The sequence below is a fragment of the Saccopteryx bilineata genome, chromosome 1 (genome assembly GCF_036850765.1).
Source record: "Saccopteryx bilineata isolate mSacBil1 chromosome 1, mSacBil1_pri_phased_curated, whole genome shotgun sequence".
NCBI lineage: Eukaryota > Metazoa > Chordata > Mammalia > Chiroptera > Emballonuridae > Saccopteryx > Saccopteryx bilineata.
This window is the reverse complement of record NC_089490.1, coordinates 364,377,446-364,391,492: the sequence shown is the minus strand read 5'-3', so window position 1 is coordinate 364,391,492 and position 14,047 is coordinate 364,377,446. Positions and strand designations below refer to the sequence as shown.

At 49.3% G+C, this 14,047-nt stretch overlaps 1 protein-coding gene across 2 annotated transcripts in view; it reads left to right on the top strand.

Moving 5' to 3' along the window:
- Positions 1-5,588, top strand: part of USH1C (USH1 protein network component harmonin) — a 51,514-nt gene extending 45,926 nt beyond the window's left edge. For both annotated transcript variants that reach the window (XM_066251059.1, XM_066251060.1), the window contains exons 19-21: positions 1,253-1,359; positions 2,739-2,794; positions 5,121-5,588. In XM_066251059.1, the coding sequence (XP_066107156.1) occupies positions 1,253-1,359; positions 2,739-2,794; positions 5,121-5,133 (176 nt within the window). In that variant the 3' untranslated portion in view covers positions 5,134-5,588. The remainder of the gene's footprint in view (positions 1-1,252; positions 1,360-2,738; positions 2,795-5,120) is intronic.
- Positions 5,589-14,047: the final 8,459 nt, after the last annotated feature.

Below are 14,047 nucleotides of genomic sequence, written 5' to 3'. Positions count from 1 at the left end.
TTTGGACATACCAGCAGCTGGTGAAGGCTCCACAACTGCCTTCTTTAGTAACAGACGCCACATTCCTATGGGCCTTCATCCCCACAAGGCTTCTTGTCGGTGATCTATTTCAACAAAGCCAGAGAGTGTTCTGGGAACCCCGGGACTGGGAGAAGAGAAAAGAAAGTTCTGAAATTGAAGATGCATGGAAAATCATTCACAATCTATTCTCTTCTTGGAAAGCCACATACATATTAGCATATTCAACGTTCTGACAAGTCCTGCCGTGAATAACTGGTTAGCTTACAACTCTGCTTTTCCCAGATTTATTAAATCACAGGTCATCTTATCCAGGAACACCTTCAACATTAGACATTTATTCAAGAAATATCTATTGAAGTCCTATTTTGTGCTGGGGATGTTGAACCAAAAAGGTAATTCCTGCCTTCATGGAGCTGACAGTCTTGTGGAAGAGACCATCAGTCAACTACTACATACATGGTTACAGATTGTGAAATGTGCTGTGCAAAAGACCAGGCTACTGTGATAGAATAAAAAGAGAGGTCGGCTTTAGCGAGCGGGGTCAGAGCAGACACCTTTGAGGAGGAGACGTTTCATCTCTCACATAGTTGAGAAGAAAGAGAAGGGCCAGGTGGAGCAGCACGTGCGGCCGGAAAGAGCTCGGACCACTCCGGGACCGGAAGGAGGAGCAGCACGTGCGGCCGGAAAGAGCTCGGACCACTCCGGGACCGGAAGGAGGAGCAGCACGTGCGGCCGGAAAGAGCTCGGACCACTCCGGGACCTGAAGGAGGAGCAGCACGTGCGGCCGGAAAGAGCTCGGACCACTCCGGGACCTGAAGGAGGAGCAGCACGTGCGGCCGGAAAGAGCTCGGACCACTCCGGGACCGGAAGCAGACCAGGGCTGGAGCACAGAGCGGGACAGCCTGCAGAGATAGCTTGTGTTTCTAGCAACCTCATTGGCAATGCAGGTCTCCCTCCCTCTGAAATGGCAGAGACCCCTGAAAAAGCCGTGGTGACAAAGATTCACCCCTGGCACCCCTATTCTGCTGAGCAGGGTAGCGGCATGGGGGTGGTGTGGGAAGGAGGCGCCCCCTGAGGAGCTGCTGGATTGTCTCCCTCGTGCTTTCCGAGCCTGTGTGAGCTTCAGAATCCAGGAGTCGGGCTCCTTCTGCATTGACCCCATTAGCCAAGCCCTGGACCAGGCATATCTCCCATACAGCCCGGTTGTCAATCAAACTCATCTTCCCTGCAGGTGGTATTGTGAAAGGGGACGAGGTCATGGCAATCAATGGCAAAATCGTGACGGACTACACCCTGGCTGAGGCTGAGGCTACCCTGCAGAAGGCCTGGAATCAGGGGGTAAGAATGAAGCTCCTCCCTGCCTCCCTCCCTCGCCTGCTTGCCTCAAACCTGGCCTCTGCAGCCAGGCCTTACAGTGAGGGTGCACCATTCCAGGGCAGGTGTCCAGGGTCCAGGCAACGCATGCAACCCACATACACCATACAGCCAATGGTCTCAATCTGACAATGTGGGGTTCAGAAAAATGAATGTCAGTTCCCGATCTTGAATCCAAAAAGCAAGTGATACAAATACAGACTCCAGAAGACCAGGTGTGGCAACTTACCCAAGAAAAAAAACTTAAGGTCTTCTCTAAGAGCACACTGACCAGGAATGGAGAGAGTGCTTGGGGCTATTAGAAAGCATTAACGGAAGTAGAGGGCCCAGAATGGAGGAGGGGCTAATGGTAGTCTGCTCTGTGCTCATTAGACACCCACCTGGGTCAGGGCCAACACTTCAGATCTCCCAGGCTGTGCACTGCACAGTCCGAGGGGGCGCCCTCCTGCCGACTACAGTGTGAATGGTGCCCGCTCATGTTGTGCAATGCACAACCTGTGCAACTGTATGCAGGCAGCCGAGCCTGGGGTATTAAGTTCAGAGCCGAGGAAGCTGACCAGATGGGACTGGGACCCCCATGAAGGGATGTGGAGAAGAGAAGACTTACGGGTAACATGATGACTGTCTTTGATTATCTGAAGGGCTGCATTAGGGTAGAGGGACCAGAGTGTTCTTTGTGATTCTTGAGAACAGAACTGGACTGGATGGAGGGAGGTCCTGGGAAGAGATATCAGTTCACTATTAGGAGCTACTGCATGGTAGAGGGGCCCAGTGATAGCTCACATACCTTTTATTGGATACATCCAAGTCAAGGATGGACAATGAAGAATAAACCAAGGATGGAAGTGATCCACCGAGGGGATCGTGTGTTAGGATCAGAGAGCTAGGCCTGAAATTCCCTAATTGGCTGTGCATCAGAATGACCCAAGGACCTTGTTAAAAATACTGTTTCCCAGGACCTACCCCAGATTTCCAGGGGCCAAGTCCATGAGTCTAGAGTTTTAAGAAATTGCCCCCATGATCTCGAGGTTGCTGCCTGGCTCTGGTCCACAGACCAGCATTTGGGAACTTAATGTCAATCAAGAGCCTGGCAATCCTGGCCTCTGTGGTTCTGACACCACAGAGACTAGAAGCTTCCCCAGACTGTGGGACTGCACAGTGAGGCCCTTCCCCACCAGAAAGCCCTCCAGCCCCGTCTGGACCTACCTTCCCATGGGAAGAAGGTCCTAGCCAGCTGATCCTGGGCTATGGGACCCAGGAATGGGAATGGAGTGTCAGGGCCAGACACTCTAGGCCATCAATCCTTGAGCATGCCCCAGAGTCCATATACGTTCTCCCTACAGGACTGGATCGACCTTGTCATTGCCGTCTCTCCCGCGAAGGACTATGATGATGAGCTGTAAGTGTGTGCAGGAGCCTGGCCCACCGCTCCTCTGCCTCCTCCTCCTCTTCCAGACTCTTGCCTGCCTTCCGTCAGCCCACTCCCAGCCTCTATTCAACCTGAAGGAATGGCCCAAGCATACAGCTTCTAGTAGTAAGCATTCCTAGAAAGCCTGGGCTGGAGAAAGCCTGGAACTAAGACACTGTCTTCGAGCATTGTCAGAGCTCAAAGACTCTCATTGTCAGCCTCCAAGACTATCTTGTCAAATTCGTTACATACAGAAAACTGAGGCCCGGAGAGGTTAAGGTCTCAGACCAAGTAAATGAAGAAGTTGATACAAAACTTCAGGACTTCTGATTCCTCACTCACAACTGCATCCCCTGCACTGTCATCAGCTACTTTAAAGATTTCTGTCTTTCTCTCTCTGGAAAGCCTCCCTGATAGGTAACTGCACTCCTTCTTGCTAAGTCTCTGAGCTGCAGGCCCACAGGCTTTGGCCTCACTTGCGGGATCTCCAAAGGGCCCTGGCCCGGTCTCGGTTTCCTCTGTGATTCCCGATATGTCCATTTCTCTGTTTCGTTCCTGTCGCTGTATCTGTGTGAGTGTCTGTCTCATTCTTTGTGTATCCCCATCTCTCTCTCTCTGCTCCTTCTCCTCTTTCCCTCTCCCCATCCTTCCTGTCAATCTCTCTTTCCCATCTGCCCTTCTTTCCCCATCATCCTTCTTCCCTTCATCCTCCCCCTCTTTTTTCTTACCCTCTCCTTTGATTGCTTCTCTCTGTCTCTGGCTCTGAGTCTCTGAATCCATTTTTATCTCTTTGCCTTTCTCTGTCTCTTTGTCTCTATCTGCCTCTGTGATGCCTGACTTCCATCCTTGTCTTATCACATCACCTCCCTAGCGCTCTGCTTGCCTGTCATGGCTGTCCCTGCTTGCTCTCCCTTCCCAGCAGAGGCTGAGTTCTGTGCCTGTCATGGAGAAATCAAGGTCTCGTAGCAATTCACTCTGGAACCCAGGGCCTAGACAGCAGCCGCGTGAAGGGAGAGGTCCGGTGGAGCTCTGCCTGGCAATAACGGAGCCCTGTTTTGTGTTTCCTGCTCTGCTCTGCGTATGTAGCTCTTCTCTTCCCTCCTCTGCAGCCGAAAGCCCCCAGCCGGTCCCAAAGCTCCTTGAAGACCGTGCTCCCGTGCTTAGACACGGGTTCTTCCTGCAGCTGGAGCCTGGCAGCCCCCCACGGTGAATAGGCAGGCGGGCTGCAGGGCCCCGTCTGTCCACGCTGCATGTAGTGGCCGTCGGCTGCCGTGCCGTCGGCAGGTTCTTTGGACTGGTGTCTGGAGGGGCACACGAGGCACCATTCCTGAGGTGCCGCCCAGGCCTGTTGTTGGGATTCTCTCAGACTCAAAGGCCTTCTTACTCAGGGCAGCTGAGCAGAGCCCACTTTGTAGCATGCTTGCGACCTGGGCATCCTGACAGACCGAAGCCTTTGGGACCTGCCACGGATCCCACGCAGCACCCCAATGCGCAGGATGGAGCAGTGAGCACCTTTCTCTGCTGGGCACAGGAGTGCTGCAGACCGGGCATGAGGCCAGGGGACCTAGGGAAACACAACCTGGAGTTCCCCTTTCCTGGGGGTGCCACATTCTGGGAGCTCTGCTCCTCTCCACCCCGGGCTTGGGCAGAGCCAGGGCAATTGAGGCAATTAAGGCTAGTCCAAAGAACCAGGGTTGGCCTATTGGGGTGTTCATGTACTGTGGTGATCTGTCGTGGCCTGAGCCCTGCTCAGACCAAACTGTCCTCTGTGCCTTCTTGCTCCCTCGGCTTGGGATTCTTACCTGTGGGACACTGGGGAGCCAGCTCTGGGATGTTTCCCACCCTGCGACTGGGTTGTGACCATGGACAGAGCTGACAGGTGGCTGTGAACTGGTGTTCGTGTGGTCTGGCAGCATCTAGGGCAGACCCAAGCCTGGACTTGCTGGCTCTTCTGTTACGTGTTTCTCAAAACATAGGGCCTCGTGCTCCCAAGACAGTGTGCCTGCTGTGCCGTGGTTTCTGGGAGAGCTTCAGGGGCCCTATGTTTCCTGCCATCGGTCATCTGCTCTTTGTGGGGCACCCCAGCCCCTCTGACTCCTGGTCCCCTCCTACCTCATCCCAAGTGTTCCTATGCTTTCTCTGTGGCCCCCTGTGTGCTGTGGCTATGGCTGGTGCATAGCTGCTAGGGGCCTGCACCCAGAGGGGCTGTCAGCGCCTGGTACCACTGGGGGGTCGGCCCTGCTGTCAGGCCCTTCCCTGGGCTGAGTGTGCACCCACAAGGCCTGCACCTTCCTGGTCTGCTTCGTCTTCCCCACAGGACCTTCTTCTGAAGTCTAGAAGGAAAAACCAAATTCACCACTAGAAGCCAGTGAGCCCTGGACCCACCCTTCTGAACACAAAGCCTGGAACCAGCTTTGAGAGATGCCAGTCTGCAGGCACACTGGGAACCCACAGCCAGCACGCAGAGGGTTCAGACTCCCATGGGCCCTGCAGAAGAGCTGCCTGGGGAGCATCTCTGGCCACTCCTCGGACGGCCAATGTGCAGGAGACTGTAGCCAACTGTTCTGGAGAGGGCCCCTGGGAACCAGACGCTCATGTCTTCTCTCTGGCCCTGTGAATTTGGTCTCTCCCAGCCCTGAAAGACTCCTCCCTTGAAATCTAATAGGACTTGACTCTTGAGTCTCTTTCTCTCTCCACCCTTCTTGCTCCTGCTGTCATTGCTGCTAAGATTGCTGCCACAAAACTCACTCTGAACTATCAATAAAATAAACGTATTTCCAGCTTACAGGAGAGAGTGTGGAAGACTGTCGAATAAAAAACCATAAGGTTCTGGCTCCTATTCAAGAATTCGAAACAGAACCCAGTGCTGGGATTTGGTTCTGACATGAAGGACACGATCCAATGGCCAGGCGCTGGCTTGGAGCCAAGGCTGGGGAGCAGGAAACGGGCTGAGCGGGACTTCAGTGTCTTCTCAGCAGAAAGATAGAAGGAAATGAAGCCCATGTGGTAGGGACTTTGCTGAATTCCAGAAAGTATAGCTGAAGGTCACCTCAGGGTGTGGGGTGCCCCAACTCCTCTCAGGAACGTCATAGCCATAGCTGCTTCCCCTGAGGTCACCAAGGCAGGGTGTGAGTGAGGGAGGTACAGGGATTCACTCTGTCCAAGAAATTACATCTAGCAGAACCTCATGGAAGGAGGCAAGGGTTTGAGCCAAGGGGTTGCCAGGGGGGTGAGTTGAGGCCCTCCTGGTTACAGAGCGCAGGCATCTCATGGACCTCCAAACCAAGGAGACATGATGTCCCCAGGCTTCCCGAGAGTTAGAAGGGGAAAGTAGTTCTGACTTACGATGTCTTAGAGGGGTGGCTTCCTCTGTTAGGCCTCCTGGCTCTGCCACCAGCTTCCCTGGCTTCTCCAGGGCTCAGCTTGAACACGGTCATTATAAACTTCTGCCTAACTCTAGGTGATCTTTCAGCTATAGATCCATCACCACCTCCTGGCTCAGTTTCCATTTCCCAATTCCAAATTATCAAGGCAGAATCTGATCGGGTCAGTCACCTAAGTGGGCAGTGCTGGGGTCAAGGACCATTCCCAAGTTCAATTAGCTATGGCAAAGAGGCGGGGTCACATCCCACCCAACATGGCGGTTGAGGCAGTAGAAACTAGGCAGCAAGTCATAATCATTGAGAGGGCAGAGAAAGAAAGAGGATCTGTGGACTTTCTGATCTCAGCGGAGACAAAGCCACAGTGAGCTTCTAATAGTTGGCTCCCAGAGACAGCAACCATGCTGAGAACTTCTCTGTGTTTTCTTAGCTAGCTCCTAACTTGGCTCGGAAGACAATTCCAAAATAAAGGTAATAGGAAGGGGTTCATATTTGCTGCCAACTACTGTGTGCTAGGCCTGGGCTGGACCCTGGTGTCTACCATCAGAAACTGCAATGACTGGGATTGGGGCAGGGTTCCCCAAGGAGCCACGTGATAGCAGCCAAGACTTAGATAGCATTGACTACATGCCAGGATACTGTTCTAAGCACTCAGCTCATCTGCTCCCCTTACAACTCTACAAGGTAGGTAGGACCATCATCAACTCCATTACATTAAGAGAAGATTGAGGTACAAAGAGGCTAAGTGACTTACATGAGGTCACTTGAGAGAAAGTAGCTGAGCTGGCATTTGAAGCCCAGGCTATCTGGCTCCAGAGACTGCACCCTTCTCCACTCCCTGCTGCATAGGGCAGGGCAGGCCTCACTGGACTGTCAGGTTCCAGACCTCTGGCAGAACAATTCTCCCCACAACAGAAGAACAACCAATGTTCTGCTGTTCTGTGATGGTTGCCTCCTGTTGTGACTCACAAATACTGCTGCTGAGGCCTCCTGTTTGTTGATGCTTGGAACCTCACCATTCGAAGTTTATCTTCAGCTATTCTTAATTCTTGGAACCTCAGAGTGAATGAGTTTATCTCTGCTTATCAGCACTTGACGAGTGAGACAGTAAAGACAGCTTTGAGCCCCTGGGTAGAGGAGAGTGGCAAGGGAAGGTGTGCCCCTGGGCAGGGTGGGAAGAGGGAATAGGGGAGGCTGAGGACATGGGTGACATGGGTCCTGAGCCATGAGGTCCCCTAGGACTGGCGGGGTGTATGAGCTACCATGGACTACAGCTTCCTTTTTATGAGGCCTGAGTTCCTCTTCACTATCCAGGAAATCAATTCTCATGTATTGGGAAGTTGTCCCATATTGAACTCGAAGTACACAGCTCTCCCCAGAAGACATTGGCGATAACCAGGTAAGAAGTTGAACAGCCCAGAGAACGTGTGTAGAGTGGGATCTAAAGCAGTTCTTGACCTTCTATGGGGGCCGTGAGAGGCACTTCTGGGGCGAGAGTCCCCTAGGGGCCCTGGGCCAGACCTGGGAATCCACCACAGTGCCAAGACTGAGTATTTAGGACTAAAACTCATCCAGGCAAAGAATGTCCACGCACCACCCATGGGCGCCCACATGCATGCAGACATCACTACTTTAATCCCACAGCCCTCTCTAACCAGCCTTAATCCCACAGCCCTCTCTAACCAGCCAAACAGGTAGACACTAACAACTGATTCAATCTGACCAACAAAATGAGCCCTAATTGCCACTTTGAATCAAACTCCCATCCTTGAGGATTCAGGAAAATTGATGCCAAGGAAGGAATGGCTTGTCCAGTATGCCCCTAACTTGGTGGCAGAGCTACCACTTCTATTGCACTGTGGAAACAAACCCGAAAAAGGCTGGGAATTCAAGGTGCCCTTTGACTCTGAACTCCTAGTGTTTTATTTATCTCATTGAACTTGCTTCCCACAGCTAGTCCCTGGGTTTGCAGACCTGGCCTGCCTTTCCCGCTGCACTCTGGAAGTCAGAGTGCAAGGGCTGTGTGCTTCTGAGACACCCCCTTTGGGCCCATGCAGGGCTGGGAAGCTGGTTTTCACCTGGTTCCAACCAAATTCCCAACCCTGAGATTTGGATTAAAAAAATCTGTTTTCAGAGCTAAAAGCCCTTTTCTCCTCCTGTCCCTGCAGTGACCCTTCCTAGGTCCCTGGGGCCCAGGCTGGCCATGCTCAGTGAGAACTGGAGGGCTCAGCCACAGCCTCCTGGGAAAGGCAGGTGGGGGCTGGTACAGGGAGAGGGCAGAGGGCCAGAGGCCCTGCCACAGTTGTCCTCCTGAGGCCTGAAGGCTGCAGCCTAGGAACCCACCCATTGACCGTGGCCCAGAGTTAGAATGCTGCTAACTAGTGGCTATTTACTATGTCAAGCATGGTGCTGAGCCCTTAACATGTAGTGACATTTAATCATTATAAGGCATTACTAAGAGATAGACGATGATGTTACCTTCATTGAGGAAACCAAGGCACCAAGACTTTAAGTCACATGCCTGAGTTAAATAGACAGTAAGTGGAAGGGCCAGGATGTAGACCCAGGCGGGATGGCTCCAAGAGTCCATATCATTAACCAGCATGCTATACTACTCTGAGTAGATGAGAAACAAATGACGGACAGAATGTGATTCCAGGAGCACCAGGGAAAACTCCAGCCATACAATAACTTCTCTCTGCACCTATCTCCTCTCTGCTTATTTGGCCCTTCCCCCTGCAGAGCAAAGCAGCCAAAGCCTGGCTCTCCCTAAAACTCTTCAACGCCTCCCGTGCTGTCCTCAGGACAAAGTCCACACTCTTCAACCTGGCACATAAAGTCCTCCATCGCCTGGCCCCTGACAGTTTCTCCAGCTGGTCTCTTGCCAATCCATTCTTTTATCTCAGCCTCACTGAACTCTGATTCCTGGGCTTGCCATGCTCTCTCACTTGTCTGTGTCTTTGTACATATTCATGTTCACTCTGCCTACCTCTTCCTGCCCGTGTGATCTATGCATCCTTCAAGGCCCAGGTCACTTGTAGAAGGGCAATGCTGGGCCTGGCATAGAGTGAGAGCTAATGCTTTCACCTGAGATGGACCCTTTGGTTTGTTAGTGACAGAAACCCCAGTCAAGATGACTGCTAAAGTAAAATATCCAGGGGTATCTGACACCAGGTCTGGTGAGATCCAAGTATTAAAACAAGACATCAGGATTCTGTCCTGGCCATCTGTACATGTCAGGGGGTTGGGGGAGAAAGAAAAAGGAAGAGGAGCAGGGAGAGAGAGGAGACATTTTAAGGAATTGACTCACACAATTGTGAACTTTATCAAGTCCAAAATCTACAGGGCAGGAGAGCAGATTGGAGGCCCAGAGAAGAGCTAACATTGCAGTGCAAGTCTGAAGGCATGTATTGAAAAGTACTGGAGTCCCTGGCTGGTTGGCTCAGTGGTAGAGCATTGCCCAGTATGCAGAAGTCCTGGGTTTAATTCCCAGTCAGGGCACACAAGAGAAGTGCCCATCTGCTTCTCCACCCCTCCCCCTTTCCCTTCTCTCTCTTTCTCTTTCTCTCTCTCTTTCCCTCTGCAGCCAAGGCTCAAATGAGCAAGTTGGCCCTGGGCACTGAGGATGGCTTCATGGCCTCCGCCTCAGGCACTAAAATAGCTCATTTGCCAAGCAACGGAGCAGCAGCCCCAGATGGGCATAGCATCAGCTCCAGACTGGGGTTGCTGGGTGGATCCCAGTAGGGGTACATGTGGGAGTCTGTCTCTCCACCTCCCTGCCTCTCACTTGATTAAAGAAAAAAAGTAAGAAAAAAAATGTGAAAAGTACTGGAGACAGAACTCCCTCTTCTTTAAGTTCTTCAACTGATTGGATGAAACTCACCCACATTATAGAAGATAATCTCTACTTAAAGTTTACTAATTTAAATGTTAATTTTATTTAGCCAAGTTGATACATAAAATTCTCCATCACACCATCTATTGGTGGGATTCAAATAATTTAACAACTGGTTCTCTGCCCTAATAACCATTTTAAGTATATAAAAAAAGATACACTGAAAGGTAGTTTATTATTTCATGCATTTAATACTTAAATAAGAACAGTAAAAGAGGTACTCAAAATTAGATTATGTTATAAGAAAGAGTTTTAAAATATTAAGTAATACCTGACAAAAAAAAACCCAGTAAAACTGTTATTTAAGATATTTCCAGTGACAGCTTGTCACCCCCATGGTTGTTTGGGACTTTTTTTCTTTCCGTTATATGTTTGTTTACTGAAGTAACAAATGCAAGAGAATTAAAGTGTAGTATTTCATCAGAGGTATAATGAGTTTTATGAAATGAGTAAATAAATATTACAAGCATAGTTTCATTTAATTTTTTTCACCTATGGACGGAATGAACATTACTACGGGTGCTTAGAATATACTGTTGTGCAGATGAACATTAAAAAAAAGGCTAAGGAGCCTGACCTGCGGTGGCGCAGTGGGTAAAAGCATCGACCTGGAACACTGAGGTCGCCGGTTCGAAACCCCAGGCTTCCCTGGTCAAGGCACATATGGGAGTTGATGCTTTCTGCTACTCCCTCCCTTCTCTCTCTGTCTCTCTCTCTCTCCCCTCTCTAAAATGAATAAATAAAATCTTTTAAAAAATTAAGAAAAAATAATAAAAATAAAAAAAGACTAAGGAATGTAAATTTGTGATTTCCACATTGTGGAAATTTATAATTTCTACAAAGGCTGGGCAGCCGCCTACCTTAGACAGAACCCTGATTACAAGTGCCATTTTAACAACACGTTCCCCGAACTCAACCAAAAATTAGGTATCAGTTTTGCTAAACCGGTGCAAACCAGCTGAATCCCACCACTGATACCATCTCTTGGCTCTACTCCCCTCTGGTTGGCTTTGTTCTCATACAGGCTCTTCCCATGTGATGCCAAGGTAGCCCTCCAGTATTCAAAACATAGGCTATCAGGTAGTGCAACCCCAACGGGAAAAGCACGTCTCTATCTTAAGAGCATCAGCTAAATCTCAAGGATTTACCCTGATTAGCTTGACTTGGGGGTATGGCCTGAGTCACACTCACCCACGTAGCTCCAGCAGCACTCCATGGACTGAGTGAAGGAAAAGGGTGGGTTCTAAAAGGAAAACGGGGCGCTGTTACCGAGGAAGGAAAATAGATCTTAACAGGCAAAAGCAGGGTCCACTAGGATCTCAGCCTCCAAAAGTCCCTTCCCTTCCTCCTTTCCTTCTGTTCTTCGTTTTTCCTCACCCTGCAACCTACTCTGGGAGGAACCTGAGGCTCAGGAGGCCAGGGGTTAATAGCCTTGGGTGTAAAACCCTCACCAACGCCCAGCTGCCAGGGGACAAGAAATGGGGAAATGGGGGGTCTGCTATGACCACAGAACTCCCAGGGCTGAGATACAGGAGTCCCCACCCTTGCTTTCCAAGCATCCTGTGAAGTAAGAACTGACATCTGATGTGGGCACACTACTTAATCTCCGTCTCCGTTTCCCCAACTATACCAAAGGCTATAAATAGTACCTGTGTCACAGAATGATGGGAATCTCAAAGAATATAGATAAAGTCTTTAGAAATAGTTCTTGGATCTCAAGTGAATGTTAACTTTTTTTTTTTAATCTGGAATAGGTGCCATTGAAAGAGTAGCTTGGAACCCCAACCCTCCGAATGGAGCTTCCCCAAAAATAGGCTCTAGGGCAAGAAGCTGTTCCCTACCCTGCCTCTGTGCCACCCAGACTTAAACCTCCAGCAACTGGGGAAGCTGTCACCCTTCTCCACGTGCTAAGTGCAGAAAATCCTCCATGCACCTTCCCTGTGTAGGGAGCACTTGCTCCCCCGACAGGTCATCAGCTGAGAGCATACGCACATGTGCATACAGGTGGAGTTTTAGTAGTCATCTTTATTAATTATATCCTGAAATGTACACAAGGTCTTCTAGAAAGACAGAGTTCTTATCAATTACAATAAATGATAAGCATGTCAGCCCCCTCCCCCTTCTCAAATGCCCCAGACCTTACCCCTGGGGTGATGCAGTGAAAGCCAAATGGAAAAATCTCCTACATGAGTGGTGAGATACTCCATAGGCAAAGAATGAAAAACAGTAGATTTTCTTTATTTGTATACAGGAGAGAGACAGAAAGGGAAGGAAAACGAAACACCTTTGCTTCTTTCAGAAGGGATGGAAAGGATTGTGGATTCTTACCCTAGACTCTGGGGATTTACACACCTAGGGAGAGAGTGAGTATTCCAGTCTCCATGGAATCTGAGGCTTCCCCTAGAAACCTGGTCCTGGCTATGACACTTTGGCTTTCTTGGAGAGATAAAAGAAGTTTCATTATCTTTTTTAAAATTGTGGTAAAATACACATAACATAAAATGTACCATCTTAATCATTTTAAGTGCACAGTTCAGCGACGTTCAGTACGTTCACATTGTTGTGCAACCATCACTGCCATCCGTCTCCAGAATTCTTTATCGTGCAGAGCTGAAACTCTGCCCACTAATCTGCCACTCCCCTGCCCCCACCCCGGTAACCACCATTCTACTTTCTGTCCCTATGGTTATGACTACTCTAGGTGCCTCGTATAAGTGGAATCACATAGTATTTCTCTTTTTGTGACTGGCTTATTTCACTTAGTGTAATGTCCTCAAGGTTTATCCATGGTGTGGCAAGTGTTAGAATTTCCTTCCTTTTTAAGGCTGAATGATAGTCCATTGTATGTATACACCGCATTTTGTTTATCCATTCATCTGTCAGTGGACACTTGGATGGCTTCCACTTTTGGCTATTGTGAGAAAAGCTGTTATGAACATGGGTGTACAGATATCTCTTTAAAATTCTGCTTTCAATTATTTGGGGCATGTGCCCACAAGTAGGGTTGCTAGATATGTTTTATTAACCATTTGGGTCAGAGCCATTATCTAGACAAATAGACATAGATCCAATTCTCATAGTATATGAAGGGCAAAACACTTCCAAGGACAGTGAAAGCAAAAATGCCTTATCTTATATCATATATTTTCCAAGTCTCAGGAGGCTAGGGCTTTTTACAGGAACACCGATAAATCCAAAGATGTTTTATTTCCCCACAGTCCATGTGCTGCTTACAGATGGGCAGGCAACGGAGGTTCCCAGCAAGCACTGCAGGCAAGCAATGAAGACAACCAGCTCAGAGGAAGAATAGCTTCTCCCTCTCTGCCTGTCTGCTGCACAACCAGCCACTCTGGCCACAGACTTTTCAATAGTCAAAGGCAATCCTGAAACCTATAAGTCAGCTCAGACTCTGCAGTTCAGGCCCCATCACTCACTTGACAGGTACCATAAAGCAAAATTCCATCTGACGGGGCTCCAAACCCTCAGCACAATTCAAAAGACACCTGGCAGTGACCTCAGACCAACGGTTCCTAATGCAGGATCCACAGGTGGATTCAGGGGTGGGTTACAAACCCCAGTGTTTGAGTCTTCTTTAAGAAAAATGATCCAAAGCTTTTATCTGATGTTCAAAAGTATCTTTAACAAAAAAGGGGGGTTAAATCCACTCTCATAAAAGGATGACAATTAAAACAAAAACGTTGATAGTGAGGTACTGGGAACTCCCCAAAAATTAAACAGTGAGCTCCTTCAGTGTAGGCCTTGTATTCACCACTTTAGCTTTTAGCAAAGATATGCCCACAGATAAAGGAAGAAGAATCTGTCAAAACCAGACAAAAAGAAATGCAACTCAATGAGATAATGCAAGTCAGTGAGAAAGTTGAATTCAGTTTATAAACATCAATTTTTCACTTAGCTGAGGAAGCACACAGCTGTTACGCCCATTGGTAAACAGTATCATTGATCGATTCG